The sequence below is a fragment of the Ceratosolen solmsi genome, unplaced genomic scaffold, assembly GCF_000503995.2.
Source record: "Ceratosolen solmsi marchali unplaced genomic scaffold, CerSol_1.0 scaffold10, whole genome shotgun sequence".
NCBI lineage: Eukaryota > Metazoa > Arthropoda > Insecta > Hymenoptera > Agaonidae > Ceratosolen > Ceratosolen solmsi.
This window is the reverse complement of record NW_011948412.1, coordinates 21976744-21997377: the sequence shown is the minus strand read 5'-3', so window position 1 is coordinate 21997377 and position 20634 is coordinate 21976744. Positions and strand designations below refer to the sequence as shown.

At 27.4% G+C, this 20634-nt stretch overlaps 1 protein-coding gene across 1 annotated transcript; it reads right to left on the bottom strand.

Annotated features, from left to right (window-relative positions):
* Nucleotides 1-823: 823 nt before the first annotated feature.
* On the bottom strand, nt 824-3172 carry LOC105365996 (uncharacterized). Its single transcript, XM_011504301.1, has 5 exons — nt 3158-3172; nt 2414-2934; nt 1802-2109; nt 1418-1451; nt 824-1325 (listed from the first exon to the last, which is right to left on the bottom strand). Exons 1-5 carry the CDS (start codon nt 3170-3172, stop codon nt 899-901), a joined length of 1305 nt encoding a protein of 434 aa, XP_011502603.1. The 3' UTR covers nt 824-898.
* Between the last annotated feature and the right edge of the window lie 17462 nt (nt 3173-20634).

The following is a 20634-nucleotide window of genomic DNA, read 5'->3' as shown; positions in this document are numbered from 1 at the left end:
TATTCAAATTAATGATTTTATTTAAAAGATGCAAATATCAATGTAATGGTAATAATTGATTTGCGTATAAATAAATACATTAATATAATATAGTATAGCATCGACGCCATTATCAGTAAAACAGTTGTAAATGAATTAGATTCTAAAGATTTTATATTAATTTAAATTTCATTATTAAAAATTATTTTAAATTAACTATATTATTTAATGCTGCTTTAAAAATAATGTTATTATTTGAAATCGATAATTTTCGAAAATTATTTTTTTTTATCTTTAGATATTGAAAATGTGTATTTTGAGTTCATTGATCGTATAATTATGCTTTTATAATTATGCCATAGCAATTATGGCTTACAAATGCAATCTTAGAAATTATTGTTTATATAATTATGTATGGTATGGATAGTTGTATATAACCTTTATGTTAGAATTATTTATTATATGGCTTTTAAAAAATTACAGATTTTAAAGAAAAACAGTTACACCGAAATTCACTAATTAAGTAATAAAATTAAATTAACAAAATTATAAGTTTGAATACAAATATTTCTAATTAATATTCTATTTTATGGTCTAGGGTATTTTATGGTCAAGACTATTGTGGTAAAAATTTATTTAAAATTTATATGACAGTAGAAGTAAATGAGAAATTGTTATAAAGATAATGAAATTAAAGGTCATAATTATTTGAATAATAATAAGCAATTTTTCATTTTTATTTTATATTAATATTGTTACAGTCAGTATTTTTGTAAGAACACTTATTTTATGAATAACTTGATACAGCTACTTAATTACAAGTCAAAATACAATGTCAAAATATTTTTGACAAATTGTATCTTATTTTATTTTTTAACCGATCTAATGCACATCCGAACAATCGTCTTAGCTCGTAGGTTTAAAAGCACCTAGACCTAATGATGTAATCATAACTGGTATTCTTCTCCTGCTGCGAGTCGCAGATGTAGAATAAGCAGATATTACCATCCTCTTCAAAGAAGGTAAACTGGTGCTTCTTAGAAAAGCAGGTCGCATCTCTGAATTTGGAGAACTCGCTATATGCGCCGGTACTATCAAACTTGGTTAGCCGAAACTCCTGGCACTTCTCATATTCGTTATTTTCACAGTAGGTAGAAAGTAATAGAAGACCGTCCCGATTCAGATTGTATATCGCGAGATGCTTCGTTTCGTAATCTAAGTTCAGGCTTTTATTGAATTTATAATTCAACTTGTTATCGAACTGTAGACAGAATACTTCCTTCTCCTTGCCTTCGAGGAAGTAACAGGCTCCGAAGGTACCTACAAAAATAATAGAACGACAATGACTTTAAACAAGATGAATTCAGAAGATAATTACTCATCACGGTAAAAATTCTTTAGGTTCTGTGTTGAATTTAGAATTCAAAAAAGAAAGAACCTTACGATTAGCAAGATGTAAATATTTGAATCCTCTTAAATGCTTATCAAAGATACAGTAAATAGATTTGATACTGCTCATTAGCACATTTCAATGAATTTTTAAGAATTTTTATTTAAGTTTTTGAAGTGTTTAATATGAGTGATATGATAAGCGATTGATTTTACGTTAATTAAATAACAAAAATAATATTGCGGAAATTTTGTAATACGTCATTCGATAATTAATACTTTTGTTTAAAACGACCACTCTGTAGCTCCATTAGAAAATATTAGACAATTACGTATTTATTACTAATCTATTTTTATGAATTAATTAATATATCATTTTGCATAAGTAGTCGAATTTACTAACTGGAAAATATTCATAATATAATAAACTAACCATAAGAAGTGGATACTCTTAATAGTTTGAGCATCTTGTCGTAAGACTCATTAATAGTGTTTATAGTATCACCATTCGATGTCAGTGAATATAAGAAGTATTTATTCCCATTTTTCGAAATTGCAAAATAGCCTTGGTCGGACGACGAGCCGATGTACAGTAATTTCGTGTTAGGATTATTGTTGGAAAAGCCGAATGCCATGGGTTTGCCAAATGACTGCTTGGCAAAGTTATAAGTGTGCTTACAAATGTAGGAGCCGCACGTTTCTTGACCATTAAACGAAAAAAAGTCAAAATAGTCCTCATTCCTGGAAAGTTTATTTCAATTGATAAATGTAAAAAAATATCAATACTCTCTACGTAATCTCAATTGTATTACGAGATATATAATTTTGTGAAGATATTATATTTCATCTTAATGTAATTTTGAAACCTTCACATTGTTGATCAACTATTATTGCCTATTGTGTGATATAAACAATTAAGTAACAGCAATATCAAGAAAGCATTATATAATAACTCATTATCCACTCAAAGCTATAAGACTATTTTAACATATAAAATAGTGTAAAGTATCGATGGACTATCTATTTTTTGTATAATAAAGCATACCGGGGATTATAGACGAGAAAACTGCCACCATAATTAAAGTAGTCGTATCCCTTAAGGACCTCGTTTTTGGTGTATTGGCAGTTTGCCATATTTATAATATAAATATCGATTAAGTTAGTGGCTGGATTGTCATAAGTCTTGATGACCTGGAAAATCTCATAATCATTATTAGTGGACTCCAATCGGATGTAATAAGTAGTAGGATCGTAGCCAAAAACTGGGAAAGAGCAGATCTTCCTGCTGTTGCTGTTGAAGGAGAGTCTCTCGATGAAAGCATCGTACTTGTAATCCGGGATACTACTCGCCCTAAAGCTCAGCTTCGATGGATAATTCGACGAGAGGAGGAAGAACTTCTCGAAGTTGTCCTCATTATAGATATGAATTCGCTGCAGATAGTTCGTGTTCTCCAAGGGGGACGACTTGAAGTCGAGCTCCGATGACCTTTTCTCCTCGGCCCAACCCATCTGCAGCAAGATGAAAAGCACCGGCAGCGTTTTTGCGAACGACAACATTTTGTAGAGCTACGATGAAAATTTTAAGTTTATTAACAATAGGATTTTATTACTTTTATAGTTATTGTACAAATAACTACATTTAATTGTATTAACGAGAATATATTCAGTAGTTTTTTAAATTTAATTAAAAAATTTAATATTAATTTAAATATATATATATATATATATATACATTTATTTATATTTATTTTATAATGTAATTAAACTTCGTTTAACAAAAGAAATTTACCAAAAGAAAACCCATTTTTATAAGAATTAGATAATACACTATAATATTAATTTGAATTATTATTTCCGAATTATTTTGCTTATCTTCAAGATTATATATTTCATACTTTCAAAGTTTATAGATTTTTTTGCATTATTTTAGAGTAATATAAAATAGAGTACGAGATTTAGATATAAACTCACTTAAATTATTGTAACGATGGGAATTGAAATAAAGTCTCTGCGTACGTATATAGTCTCTTCGGATGCAGCACCGCATTTACGACGATATACCCAGAGCACCTCCTTTTATGTGAATCCTCTGTATTAGTTTTTAAAAATCTACTATGCAAGACCGGTTTAGTAAAATGAACACGGCAACATCCAGGATGTTCCGATCTTCGTCCTCGAATTATTTTCCACTGACCAACCATACAATTTTCCTTGATTGGATTAAAAACAAGACACTTATGATTTGATCTAGACCATAATTATAATTTATGTACAAAACATAGTAAATTTCAATAAAAATGGACAGTACAAACACACATACACACACACGCGCGCGCGCACGCTATCTTACGCATATACATAATGCACGAAATATTGTATGCATATATACATACATATATATAATAATAATTTTTTAATATATAATATTCGCATAATATTATATACAACATTCATAAATGTATATCTGTAACATAAATTTTGCTTTAAATAGATACTAAATATATTTTACAATATGGCAGTAATATATATGTCCTCTTGAAACTCATTACATTCTTTTTACTATTGTTTTGTCTATTTTATACATTATTTTATGTGCCTACCCATATAATATTTTTTATCTTCTAATACGTGTTACATCTTTACGGAAATTAAAATTAAGTTTAACATTTATTTTTTTTTTGCAAAACATCCAACAATCTTAAAATTTTCAATGGTTCATTTTACCATTTAACTACTCGTATTTCTTTAATTGATTCATTTTATTACCTCCTTTTGTTAGTGTAAAATAGTATAAATAGTACATATTAATACATTATAGATATCTATGGATCAATATCATTATATATATATATATATATATATATATAATATTTATATTATATATTATATATATATATATATATATATATATAATGATATTGATCCATAGATATCTATGTAACATAAAGTAATGCTTGAAAATTAAAAAAAAACTGCATATAAATATATGAATGAAACAGGAATAAAATTTGTTAACTATCAAAATTGTAGAAATGTTTTCATAATATTTAATTACTTTTTCTTTATTGTTATTTATTAAGTTTTATTTGTTAAGCTAGTTTCTCTATTGTTTTAAAGATATTATTTAATCAATGTTATTGTTTCTGCAAAAAATGCTGAAAATGATTTATGTTTATAAAAAACAGATTGAAACCATATACATTTTTTTGAACGGAACGAAAAATTAAAAAAATTAGTTTTAATAGGAAAGAAAAAGCAATTCGTTAAATCAAGGTGCAACAGAAGTTATTATAATCAACTGTACAAATAAGAAACAATGCAATTATTACTTATACTTCAAACATCCGTAACTTTGATGCTTCGGAACAATCAATTTTTCTCTAAATGATTACCTATATAAATATAATAACTGCTACAATTTAAGATACTATAATTAATTAGAATTATTTATTAATAAAAGTATATATTAATAAAGATTATTTGCTAAATCTCAATTAGATAATTTTGCTTTGTATCTAATAATAACTAAATTGAATTTATTTTTGTGTCTCTATATGTTTTCTCCCCGTTTATATATGATTTAATTTTATATATAATTAGAAACTTAAGACTTCATTCACTGCAAGTTACTATGAATTAAAATAATTATTATTAATTTTAAACATATCGCAGACGACTTCGATAACATATTCGGAAACATTGCTTAAAATGAATGGTAGTCTAGCTTAACACATAGCCCGGAGATTAAATCGAAAATATTTTTCGGACTACTAATCACATTAATTATGTGGGCTTCAGTATTAGGGAGGAGGGCTGAATGTCTCCTCATGGAGGTATACTATAGGTTGTTCAGAAACAATAAAAGCACGGATTAGGCTTTCGAACTGATAATTTGTTTTCGGTTGTTTCAGTGTTCAAAAAAAATGTTTTAATTCGTAATATTGATGGTTTTTTTTTAATTTTTTATATTACATGTTTCTTCACTATCAATGCTATCCTATAGATGGGGGGCACTCATGTAATTTATGGATAATGCAGGCTTGAGAGGAATTATGTATTATATCGTAGATTATTTTTATTCAATTAAATTAATTTATTAAAATAACATTACTTGTAATTACATAAAATTTACATAATAGCTAAATTATTTCTTCAATGAACCAATAATAAAACTCATATCGAATTTGATACCATTAATCCTGTTATGCGTAAATTATTCTTATAATGTCTGGTAAAATTTGCTGCATTATTTGTTTCACATTACCGTTCATCATACCTAATTTATTCTTACGTAATAAATTGTAACCAATATGAGAAATTTTAATAGTCCGTGATAATTAAAATTCGTTAAATTTCATGGTTTGTATGTAATACATGCTAGCAATAAATATTAGGATGCATTACAAAATTAAACTCAGTTTTTCATTAACATTAAGATACCATTTCAATTTTCAATTTAATATATCGATAATTTAGATATAATTAAGAAGAGTTGTATGAAAAATACCTATGAATTTAATCTATGAATTTTAAAAATAAATATATTTAATATCACAATTATAAATTATTATACACATTTATGATGAATGAAAGTATTTATTTGCCTATATTATAGTGAGTAATTTGGGTATAATTTAATGATTAATAATTAGGAAATGAAAAATAATACATATCACCAGACAACGACGAAAAGTTCATCTTTGTTTTGATTATTAGTGACAAAATGCAGTTTCAAATCTTGGTCGAATCTTTCCTTAAAGTGTTCTTTTTGTTCAACTTACATCAATGAAGAAATTAAATAATAATAAGTAATGATTATATTATGTAATATATTATTATCAATAGGCAACTTTTGAATTTTTATGTAGAATATGAAAGCCAATAATTTAATATAAGGTTTATTTATATCTGTATATCACCTACTTTGCAATCAATTCGCGGTACGAAATAAATGGCCCTGAAACTTTACTATACTTTTTATTTGCAATTTCGTATTCTCATTATGTTTTTCTGCCCTTTATTGATTATGAACAATGTCAAATAGCAAAGTAACTGTAATTTATTTTGAAAAATAGTAAAAGGATGAAGGATGAAATCGAGGATCACAACGATGAAAAATTAAGTCTGCATAGACTCTTGTATATTATAAATTAGTTGATTGTATAAAATATACGAAGTAATATTTTATAATACAAATTTGGATTATAGATTTCAATTCATTTACGATACAGTGAAATTATGTAATTTTATTATTTCTTCGATTAAAATCGTATTGGATTTGAAAATGAGTGGATATTAAAAATTTAAAGATGACAATCGAGAAAGTGCAACATAATATTTAAATATAGGTAAATACGTATATATTGTGTAAACATGAAATATTTCATCGGCAATTTTTAATTTTTACAATTATACAGCTTTCACTTCGTTAGATATAATAACTCTCTTTCACTTCACTAGCTTAGAAATTATTTGAAAGTTACAAATATCCTTATGACAAGATATCTGATGATGACGTGACGGCGTACGTGCGAATTTGTAATGTAAAATTAAAATCAGCTTAATTTCGTCATTGAATATTTGAATGCATTTCCCAACTGAGTATAATTTGAGACTAACATAGATTATACATATTACATCAATTGTGAATATTTAATAGATATTCTTAATAACTAAGATTTATGTAAAGGATTTATAGGCTAACATTTTTTGTTAATTTATACATTTAGTTATATCTATTATATTATACATAGAATATCGGTGAATATATTAAGCGGAATTATTATTTATATATTATTCTACTTTATATTTTTAAAACAAATATAAGTAAATTTGATAGATTTATATAATTAAAAAATATATTATAACATATAATGTATTATATATTATCATCATATTATTGCATATTTTATTATTGTTATCATTAGATATTTTTTACATATTATTTTCTTTCAATATTTACTCCAATAAATTCACAATAAAACTATATAAAAATATATAGATGTATATTGTATTTTATAATGTAATTTATAATATATTTTAATTTTTTAATAAATAATTTTATAAACATGAGAGTCTTCATTATGCATATTCTATATATTCTATATATATGGAAAGTGAACGATTTTGACAAATTATTTAATCTACGGTAAAAAGACAAAAACAGTTTTCATATTGACAGTATTAGTATATTTATAATTAACAATTATAATTAATAAATAAAATGTAACTATACGACTTTCATACATCAGATTAATCGTTGATGTTTTTTTATAAAACAATTATCAAAAGTTTAATATTTTATAATATTTGTAGTCTTATTAATATTTTCATGTTTATTTTATGAAGAAAAGAAATTTTATAAAGAAATCATATACAAATGTAGAACTGGTGAGTATTATTATCCCTGTATATAATGATTAATAAAAATTCTTTATTAAAAACAAATGAAAATGATAGGAAAATTATTTTATTATACATAGTAAAAATAAAGTTCCCTTTACTTAGAAAATTTTCTGAATCACCACAATACAGTATATATATATATATATATATATATATATATATATTAAGAGAACTTATATATTAAGAGAAAATATCTATGGAAAAATATATATAAAATGTTTGTAGGTACTAATTACTTTTAAAATTTTTAATATAATTTATTTTTAATTTTTTTAATATTCACAATAAATATACTTAATTATGCATTATCTACTGAGACATTCGGCAAAATTATTATTTTATATTTTAGAAATGAAAATGAAAAAGCACTTCAATTTACAATATAAAAGTAGGAATGCTGTTGGATTGACTCCCATGTGAATCAAACTGGTCCCTCGCAGTTTATGTGTTAAAAAACCGTAAGTAAAATCGGCATAAAACAGTTTCTTGGAGTCCATAGTCATAGCAGGAGTCTTTCAAAGTATTTTGCATTTCATTATTACATTGATAATCAAGCCAATCATAGTTAAGTATGACAAAAATTTTAACAAGTAATTAAAAATTATTTGAACTCATTTAGTTAATTTAATCTTATTTTTTTAGTTTTATTTTTGAATTGTAATTTTTTCAAGGAATGTGAACATTAAGAAGCACAGTGTAAATTAAAATCAAAATATTTTAATTAGATTCTTCACAGAATTTTATAGAATGTTTGAAAATAGAATATTTATAAATTTATCTATATGTAAGTTATTTAAATTTTTTTTTAAAGCTAAATTATATCATTATACTAATATATAATAAAATTATCATTTTTTTTATTTAATAAAAGTGGCAGTTACCGGTTGATTTCTTCGTATACTGGTAAAGTTATATTAACAAACATAATTTATTCTAGCCGAATGTATGTGCGACAGTAGAGATGAGAAATATATGTTACTCTTGTAATTTGAAATATCTTTTAAAATATAATATCATATATATAATATATATGTATATCATATATATAATATATATGTATATTATATATATATAATATATATAATATATATAATATATATAATATCTTTTTTAAAATATTATCTTATTTAAGTCTATATTCAAGGTATATATAAAAACCATAAGCTTTTGGGATAGTATGCAAAATTAATGTGTAAACTATCAATTTTTATAATTTACCAAACTGTTAATATTTATTATTAAGTCATAGTTGAAGATATAAATAACAATTTATAAATATTTTTGATAAAATTAAGTTTTAAATACTGTAGAAGTATATGCGCTTAAATGCAAGAAAATGTAAAATACTTTTGGAATATATAAATTATTATATAAATTACTTAGAATTACAACGATCTTCATTTCTTCTAATTCTCTTATGTTATTAGTAATTAATTATTATTCGTCAAATGTTTCATTAAGATAAAAGAAAATTGTGTTTACCACTGAAATTAAATTTCCTGAAAATAGAATTTTAATTTCAATTTAAAATACAAAATTGTTTTCTTTATGAATATTTTCGTTTCAATATAAATTATTTAATATTTCATTCCTTCAAACACGAATGAATTTTTTACATTAGCTTATAGCTAGAAAATAAATTTTTCAAATAGAACAGAAGTAATTTGGGAAATGTCTTAAGCGATATACGATCGAATGTATAAACACGTGTAGGCTTTAAGAGTCCAATCAGACTTAACAATCTGGAATTCAATATCTATTCCGCAATCAATCTTTTACGCGCATTTTTTATTCCAGGTAATTTTGAAATATTCAGCTTCGGTTGGCCCTCCAACAACAATTGCTACTTCCTTAGCAAACACGGCGAGTTTGTATCGGTAACATCCGACGGTTTGATCACGAGCACTCTACAAATCTTCGCCAGCGCACCCAAGCTTCATTCCTGGGATTGTAATTACCCTCATGAGTACTGCGGCTACTGTTATATTGAGATGAACGTGCCGGAGAAAGCCAGAAAGTGGTAAAAAACATATATGTGAATACCGTCGAATTATTTTGTTTCTTTTGAAATTCTTATTGCCTATTAAACTCTTAGTATATACAAAATATTGACGATATGCATAAATTTAATACGATATTCGTTCATTTTCAAATAATTAGAATGAGTTTTATAGATATTGATATTTCGAAGGTGTTTCTAAAGTATGCCAATTATAATTTCTATTATATATTTATTAAGCTCTTGTTACAGCATCTTCATATGCCAGTACACTGTTCAATATTGATTACCATAAAGTATCAAGTTTATATTGTTATTTAAGTTAAAAGAAAAATTTTTATAGTTCTACATTGATGTTCTAATGTTTCAGCTTAAAATGTATTAATTAGTACTGTAATAAATTCTATATTGATGTTGAAGTTATTGCAGCAATTATTAGCAATTAATAAAATAATTATTTCGATTCGGCTTTTTCACCAGAATAGTTTTTATTTTAAATATTTCTAATATATTTAAAAATGTAAAAATAATTCATAGATTAAATTAGTTTCTCAAATGACTTATTTATAAGTACATTATCCTAAATACTATGATTAGACATGAAATGGTTTGATTTAAATATTCACCACAAATACGTAAATCTTAGTTTCTTAGAAAAATTAAATATACAAAGTATAAAAATAAATAAAGTATAAAAATCAATGCCAAGTTACATTTATATAAGACTTTTGTTAAGCTGTTTTATATAATATCTCGATATAATCGCTAAAGAAAATTTAGAACATAAACGTTTGCCGGCAACTAATTCGCGGGTTTGTTAATTTGCCCACCGATTTTGTTCAATTTTGATCAATTTTCTAAAGGCATGCAGACCTGCAGTATCCTCGAAAAATCCACGTATAAGTTCACTAACATCGACTACGACATGAAATTGCGAAACTTACTAAACGCGGGTTTCCTCCTGTTGGTGAATTACTGCACAAATCGATGTCGTAAATACAGGAGGCACTTGACGAGGGCCAAATTTGGGTGGACCAGATTACGGTCGACACATGAATTTCGAAATAGAAGAAATCTGCGATGATTACGCGAAAAACTCTTTCGGTATCTACGAAAATGAAGACGAAAGTTGCCTGATGAGCAGCTGCTATGTCGCGCAACCGGATTATCACACCCTTGATCAACATCGCGTTTACGTCAAGTGCTTGGTACATTAAAAGCGTTCGTTCTTTATTTATAAGTTTTGTTTAATATTTATATTATAAATATAAGTTCATTGGTATTTGACAGACGGGAGAAATTGAAAAACTCTCGCTTAACGAACAAGTGAAACATACCTACTATATTTATGACCACGGAAATTTGAAAATAATTTGTATGTCGTCGAAGCTCTTAAAGCACACAAATTATTTCAATAAAAATCATTCTTAAGGGATAAATGCAATTGATAACTATTTTCTCCATTTAATATAGAAGAAAATTATATTCGTTATAAAACAAAGAATATTAAAAATAGAGAAATTTAATTTTCCTAGTAAGCTAATATTATTTACAATAATTTAGTTTCTCGGCAATTTATGTGCCGAAATTTTATTCATGGTAAACATTTTTTTATTTTACGATATGATTATATAGTATAATATAATATTATATTATATTATATTATATTATATACTATCATATAAATATATATACATGAATATTTATGCATATATATGTGTATTACATATAGATATATAATCTAATAAAAAGGTATTTTAATATGTATATTATTTAATAAATCTATTGCCACTCCCTTTTTAATTGTGATAATTATAATGTTTTAATAAGTTATATACTGCACACATTTTCTTGGAATTATTATTTCCATATTTTTATATGCATTATTTAGTAATTTAAATATATAGCGTAAAAAGAGTTGAAAGAGAAACCAGACTATTTGTATGTCCGTGTTAAGAAAACAGGTTTTCCTTTAAATATTAAGCATAAATTCAATATTAAGCTAACAGTATTTTCATAATACAAAAAATTACGAATAAAATAGAAAATACGACAAAAAAAATATTTTAATGATATATAAAATATATACATAATCTCTTACAAATTAGAATATATATATAATAGTTATATATGTCAATAATAAATGTTAAATAAGAAATAAGAAATCAAGTTAATAAAATTGGTAGAAAATAAACTTATTAAGTGTAGAGTTTTGTTGTAAAGAAAATTAGTAGCTTTAACATTATTAGAAAAGTTATCTTTTACATGGTATTAATCTGTGTTAATCTGATATGTAGTTTAAGTAAAAGTAAACTTAATAGTACATTAAGCTTATTACAAATACCTTAAATGTAATGCTTACTTTTTAATGTTTACATTTAGCGAATTTAAATTTTTATAATCTGCTTGATTCAATGTTAATTAGTATTTAAATTATTTTTGGATCATTTTTTTTTCTCAAATTTCAAACTTCAGTTGACTAACTACTAAACACTGGAAATTCTGAATCAAATAGCATTAATAGTATTCGAGATTGCGAGACCTTTTTCAATGCAATAAAACATCTGGGAAAACAACATCATTAAATTGTCGATAGTTTTCAGTAAAATTCCTGGTCAAGTTAGAATGTCATTAAACTTATTGCACTCGATCATAAAGCCTAAAGAAAATATTCTCATTGACGGCGAAGACACGGAAAGGTCAGTAAATCTGGAAAACCCGGAAAATTAGACATACTAGTTACTTCGCATTGCCAATAGGTTCATTGTTTGACGCGTTTATGACCTAATTGTTTACTGGCACGAACGTGTCAGCTCTGCTTGTACTAGAACATTTGGAAGGGCCAGGTGTACGTAAATTCTTGACCATAAAAAACATTTCCTAAATTTCACTGCAATCCAAAACCCTGCACGTGCGACTACAAGCAATAGACGTACGTGCGCACTCTGCATCTTAAGACAATGCGTACATTGTTCTCAACTACGCCGAATCTTGTCGATCGCGCTAGCGAATCCTAAGTCCCAGAGAAGGGAGAGACGACCAATAGTAAAAGCTCCCCCCTTTCCGATACTTTCCCGATTAACATATTGACGATTAAACCCGGAAGGAAGTGGAAATGAAGGCGTGCATGATTAATCATGCCGCCCAGAGTCGCACTTTGATTGGACACAAGAATGAAGAAGGGATCCCTAGTGGAACCGAGTCAGTGAATTATTTAAGAAGGACAAATGTAATGTACCGACACTTATTCTCACGAAAAGTTATGACCTACTCTCAAGAAGGAGAAACAGGGAAAAAGTCGATCAACTGAGTCTTGTTAATAGCTTTCTATTTCTGTGGTTCATTCTTCAGTTACATTTAATTTCGTAAAGCACATAGCGCAAGGAGCGAGATTCCTATCATCTCAACAAGAGAGACAAAAGAAAGTTCAAGTCCAAGCAGTTCGTGCATGGAAGTTTCCCATTCATGTCTATGAAGAAAAACAGAAAATATTACATTACAACTTCCAAGTAAGTCTTATCATTAATATTTGATTCTTCACTTCACGGCCTATTCATATTCGGACCGCAAGTTGTTAGTGTTCAGAAGTTTCCCACGCATGGTCACTACTCAAGATCAGCAATCAAGAAGCAGTCAAGAAGTGACAATAGTTTTATAACCTATCTCTTTCCACAGGAAATCACTATCTCACCCGATATGTCCAGAGAATCAGGAATTTCACCACCCTCTGGTTCTCCTATAGAAGTATACCGCAAAGCCATATCATTATTAAGAAACATAAAGGTTCATTTATAACCTCATGCAGATGAATTATCCTAAATTGGAAGTAAATTGGAAGTAAATTGAGAAGTAAATGAAATAAACAGCAATAAGAATTATATGTGTTAATTATTGAAACAGTGTATTAGCCCCTCCACTTGCCCACCCAATCTCCCACACAACATCCAGTGGTTTTTCTTTCTTAATTCTAAAAATTTGTTCCTTCGAGACGGATTAGTGGAATTAATTCTAAACATTTTGGTCCTTCGAGCCGGATTAGTGGAGGTTAGTGTATACATTTAGTATTAATAAAATCAGAGAACCGGCTCACCAAACATTGGTCAACAAGCCGGAATAGTGTATTATATCAGTATTTCTACACAAGAAAAAGTGCTGGAACAAGAATAGTTCAGATAATTCCATAACTATTTAGTATCTAAAGGATACAAGATTGATCTAAAAAACACTGTAAGTACCAATTCATCAATTTCTCTAAACACTATAGAAAACACTATGAAAATGTCAAATCCAGAGAAAAACAATCCAGGGAAAATAGTAATGAGATGGCAGCTTCAACAGCGAGTGGAACAAAAACCACTCGTAGTGCAACCAAAGAAAGACTATTCAATGAACATGTTCTCAATGCAGCAGGACAAGTCAATAGGATAGCAACAATCAATGCAGAGGGGTGTGACCGTCCCCAACTAGCTGTCCACTTAGACATGCAAAGACTCCTTACTACTTCCGTACCTAAAACCAGAACCACCCTCGAGCTCAACGAGATGGTGGATTACATAAGTTTTAAGGGCATCTACTATTGACAATACATGCGAGTGTATAGGAGCCTACTCATTCGTCCGACGACAGGAACATCAAACAAGGAATCAGCTTGAAAAATTACTCGTTAGTTTCAAATCCTAACCAACGTTTACTGAGTTAACAAACTTCTTATCAGCCCAATGCACAGTTTTGGAAAATCTTGAGGAGTTCAAGGAGTAAACCTTAAATTTCAGTCCAACGCAAACAAAAAAGGGAAATGACCTGTGAAGGTGTTCCACTTCACCTTAAGAGCTGGATACAAGGAAAATAAGGATGAACTAACCAGTCTAATCAACGTGTGTTCTCTGTTAAAAGGATCATCTGCTGATAGCCTGCAACAATTTCAAGGAGTTGCCAATCGCAGACAAAAGGTATTTATAAGGAATCAACAGCTGTGTCTCCAATTGCTTACGAGCTAGCCATACTGTCACCTGCAAGATAAAACTACGTAGCAACACATGTCATAGAGGACACAGTTAATTATTGCACGCAGCTCTACCAGCAGGTTAAAAAGAGCAAAAAGAGTCTCCATCCACAATTGATTAGAAAGGACAATTACCAATTTGTCTAAACAGTCAAGAGTGCTGACAGCTTAACTAGAAACTACACTACCACAATAAGCTAGTCTTCAGGTATACTCATCTTTTTCACATATACATTCTCAAGGCCATACATCCTACACTGGAGTGTGAGCATAGTTCTGATTATTTACTGGCAATATTAGCGAGCTTAGTCAGACTGGCGACTTCTTGAGCGATTACTTCGGCGATAGATTTTATGGAGCGTTGTCCAACTCGTGAATGCTTAGGTGGTTACTTCAGCGATAGATTTTACGGAGCGTTGTCCGGGTCGCGAATTCTTATGGGGGACTATTAAGGGATTATCGACGCCCTCTTATGTGTTCTGATAAGAACCAAGTCGAAGAGGCCTGACCTGATAATATGGACGCTGTGCCGAAGTAATGAGTGTGTGGCGGGGGCCAGCAGGCCGTATCGGCACTCTCTGTAGCGGTCTGATTATAATAAAGTTGCAAGGGCCTGACCGATAGTGTTGACGCTGAGCCGCACGATATAATGTGATATCGAGACTTTACTGGAGATGTCAGTCTACGTCGTTGCCCTCAATGCGATCTGACTATTGTCACGTTGCGGAGGACGCACCGATAGCTGGCCAGCAATGTTGAATAAATAATGTAAATAATAAGTATACCTTGCACGGATTCCCTTAGACGCATATAATCTTCACTGATGTGACTAGCACTAATTTCACTTGACTTACTCGACAAGACTGATTTTCTTCGTCGTCTGGTGCTCCTTATATATGATTGCATGCATTTAGCGTTGTAATTATTGGTAGCTCTGGTAAATTTTCGGAAAGCAAGCTTAATAGGTTCGAGAATCTTCCTTTGTTGCTATGTGGATATAGTACGAGGCTTAAATTTACATCAAGAATTTTCGTAACGAATAATTCGCACAAATTCTTCACCAATAATTCGTAACAAATATTACGCCTTAATATAGATATAATGTATCGGAATCATATTATAATAAACAATAAATTTTTTATTGTTGCGTAGTTCAATCCTGAACAGATACAATGCAATTACATTGGGCTTACAATATCATTATAAGTCTCACAGATTTGTAAGTCAAGTGGCTGTTCAAAGTAATAGTTGAGCGATTGAAATTAATAAAACTCAATGCCCAGCCGAGGACAAAGAAGCTGTGTCCGATGAAGCCCTAAATGCGTCCAACAAATCAGACGGGTAGCATCGATTATCAGCGAGGATCACGTACTTTAGCTTATTCGTTCGCTTAACTTATTATTGTTTCAATAGAAGTTCAACCCGTCTTAAATACGCGTGGACGAACTTAATATATCATCCGGATGGGATTGAAAGTGCAATTGCGTTATAGATACAATAGAGTGTTAATCATTCTATTCTTACAAGTGTTCCCTTCCGCTTGCATGTGTAATATTATATATATTTTATTGGAATTCTTTTCTGAAATATCTAGAATTATATTTTAATCGTTTGCCAGTTGAATAGACGTATTAAAAACTTAATCAACTATGTTTCGTTACATGGTGATGTGTAGCATTGTACGTCATCATATTGGATTAAAATTCAATGCTATGACATATATATGTGCTTTTTGCTAAATTTCGTGGACTGATTAATTAGTCTCAGGTTCATAAGCATTGAAAATTTTACTTACCAAAATCATAAATTATTATATTCAGTTGGATTTGATACGTTAATCTGAAAGCCGACTAACAGTAGTCTAAGAATTACTTCTGTAACAATAAATGTTAGGATAGACACTTTGCCATACATGCATTCTTTTGTTAATATCACCATTCCGCAACATTCATTTGGGAATTAAATTTCCGATTTCCCCTCAATAGGCTAGTTTTTTTACTTTAATGTAGAGAATTATTTTTGACAATTATTTATTGACAATTTTTTATCATCTTATTAATTTTTTACGTTGATATTAATGTTCAAAGAAATGTTTTGGTCAAATTTAAGAATATTTAATAATTAATTATCCTATAATTAATATTTCAACTTTATTGAGTTATAATATAAAAATACTTGTTTTCATATTTAAAACAAATCTAAACCTAATCTAATATGTAATAAATAAATAATACTTAAACGATATAAGAAAATTAATATATAAATTATATATTAAATTAAATATAATAATTAGAATAATCATGTAATCCGTTAAAAATGATACTTCTAATTTTAATCTTTTGTTATATATATAACTAAATTTTTTTTTATTGCTTACAATTGCATAATTAAATTTTAACCTGACACAAAATTAATTTTTTAATTTATTCATAAATATGCATAAGCTTGTTTTAAAAATTATAAAACTAATTGTGGAAATGGATCTGTTTAAGTTATTTATTTTTACAGTTACAGTTATTCACAACTTACGGTTTTTAGTATAGAAAATTTTCATCTGAAAGCCACTTTTGATTAGTGCTGATTTAATATCATGATAAAAATCTGTTATTCAGAAAAATTCGCTTCAAAATTACGATAAACTAACATTAATGAATTAATAGCATTCAAAATTTTATGAAAAATCTATGTCAATCCCACAAGTCTTATATTTTATAGTATTTCAAAGCATTATTTTATACGAAATTCCATTATCCATGAAATTTCTATTCAATAGCATTTATATAACAAGTAAACATTATACTGATTCTTTGAAAATGATGAAAAATTATGTTTTGTTTTGTTGAATGTGATATTGTAATATGATCATTTTTAAGAAGCCCATTTCATATTCGTACTTTTAAATCAGAATTCAAGCCTGACGTAATTCTTCTATTAACAGTTTTCTTACAATCTCATTTTCAGTAGTTGCATCACGTATAGATGGCCAGCTCCATAAAATTCTATAATACATGGTAAGCAGAGCTTCATTTTCTTACACCAGGAATCTGAATACATATGTCGTTACAGTAGGTAGTAAAAGATTGGGGGAGGGGGGGGTGCCTAGTGGTTAAATTTCCATAGGAATCATAATATTAATGTTGAGAAGCTGGCGTGTGGTCATTTGCATAACTATGCATCCACTCATCCTTTCCATTCACAGGTCCGGGAAAAATTATCCCATATGATCTCACTTTCGTCATTCTTTAATCTTGGCCTGCAAAAGCGACATCGTGTCCGATTCGTATGACCATAAACACTTTCTATCTCATCTACACTGACAAATATTTTCTTTTTGATAGACAACTCATGTTTAATATCTAAGATCTTAATAATTTTATTCTTTTTTATATATCCATTTTTACTTGTTAATAAGTATTTTAGTTTTATATATGTGCTAATTAATTGTATTAAAATAGAAAACATTATTAAGAAAACTTTATTAAGAAAAAAATCACAATAATTCTTATCATTTTTGAAAGTACGATAGAAAATATTATTCCTGAAATTATTAGAATGTAATAGTAAAAAGAGTTTATTTTTTAGAATTTCTACTAATATGTGATTAAGTTAAATTAGTGTTTTTTATTGTCAATATAAAGCACAATTTAATTGCATGGAAAAATACTTTACAATACCATAGGAAATTACTTATAGTTATATAATAACTAATATTTTATACATAATATATCACACCCACACACACGCACACACGCACGCGCGCGCGCGCACACACACACACACACACACACACACAGAAATCGAATGTTATAAACAGCACTTATAATTTTTCAAAAAAGGTCAGAAATAGATAACGTAATGGATAATCGTTAAATCATTGCTTACACCATGAACACATCATTTCAATTTTATATGACGATTGCTACGAAGCGGATATGAACATTCTTTTTAATGCATGGAAAAACATTTGAGCAATGTACTGTATCGAACATCGCTTGAATGTAAAAAAAATGTATCTTGATCCTGCGAAAATAAAATAATATCTAGTATAAAATTTTTTATAATTTTATTTTATTTATATACTACAATAAAATAGTAAGCATTTAGAGAGTTAAATCTTGAATGAAAGATTTCATAATTTTACTTTTTGTAACTTTTATAATTTTTAAATTATGGTATTAATAAAAGATCAAAAAATTATTTAAATGTAGTAAAAACTGCCTTTCCCTTTTAATATCAAATTTAAAGTAATTGTGAGAACGTAAGGATGTAGTTATAATTACGTATATTTCTTTATCTAAACTCTTATAATTGCAGTTTTACATATAAGTATTATGTTTTAAAAATATCCTTATGTTATGCGCAACTCCTTTTATACAGATATTGTATGTTTTGTTTTCACACTTTAAACTAATTCAAAATTAGTAATAAACATTTGCGCACAATATGGCGTTTTATTATAAAAATTCTTACCTAAAAATATTTATTTATGAAATAGTCTGCGCAATAAATGATAATATTAATTCAATTATTATACCAACTTTAGCAAAAAACAGATACCTTTGATTTCTACATATAATCTATAGTTAAGCAATAATAATGCTTTTTTTTCTACTACATTAATTTATCAATTATCAAAATTAAAAATATTTCTAGACAACTAAACAGCTTATTAGAATATTTTAGTTTAATACACAAATTGTAATATGTTCCATTTTTCTACTGTATATATTTTAACAAGTTTATTTATTTTTAACAAAAATTTTGATATTTCAAAAATTTTATATTTAATAATTAATAAATAGTACTTGGTTGAACATTATAATAGCATAATAATATTATATTTGTGTGTATGCCTATACATACGTGCAAATGAATTGTATATAATAGCCGGTATATTCTATTTTTAAATTCTTAATTCTTAATTCATAATCAGTTTGCATTCTCTGAGATTTTAATTTATACATTACTAAAAATGAATTTTCTTTGGTACAAATATATAACAATTCAAGCTATTTTATTAATGTTTTGTATCGTATTAGTTTCTAATACAGAAAGTGTAGTTGAAATATAATGGATGGTATGAATCTTGTATGACATTACTGAATATTATAGAATATACTGGAAATAAAAAATAATTATTTTTTTTCATTATATTTGGTTTTTTCAGATTGTTTTATTTTAATAATTTTTTTTTAATTTTAATTAAGAATATAAAGATACGCAGATATATATTATATTTAAATAATAAATTTAAAATGAATTTCGAGGTCATTTAAAACTATATTTAAATTTATGCAATTTTTTTGTATTTTTTTCATAATTTTATAGAGCATTTTAGATTTTATTAAAAATAGAAATATGTATTAAATATATTATAGTTTAGTCATCGATAAACTAAGTACTTTCTTAATTGAAATTACACAGGTTGCATGCATTAAATGGAATAGTTTGAATAATTTTAATATTAATGATGCAAAATATTACTAATTAATATTCGTATTAGAGATATTTAATAAGAAAAGTATTGATTATATATTATACAGAAATGTCCATAAGTCCACATTTGTATTTGGAGATAATTATGTAATATATTGACTAAAAATGAAAATTATCTACGTTTTGATATTATTTCTATTAAATATCATGCAATCATTAAACTGATGAAATCTTACATATTCAATACATCATAAATAAAAACTTTCTATTTGTATTTAAATGTACTTGTAAATAGTTAATAAAGTCAGTATTTTTATTGAAACTGTGATTGAGGCCGCGATGAAATTATATCGTCTTTTATTCGTCGCAAACATAAAAATATTTTCCTTTGGATATTGGGAAGGTAGATGCCAACTTCGCAACC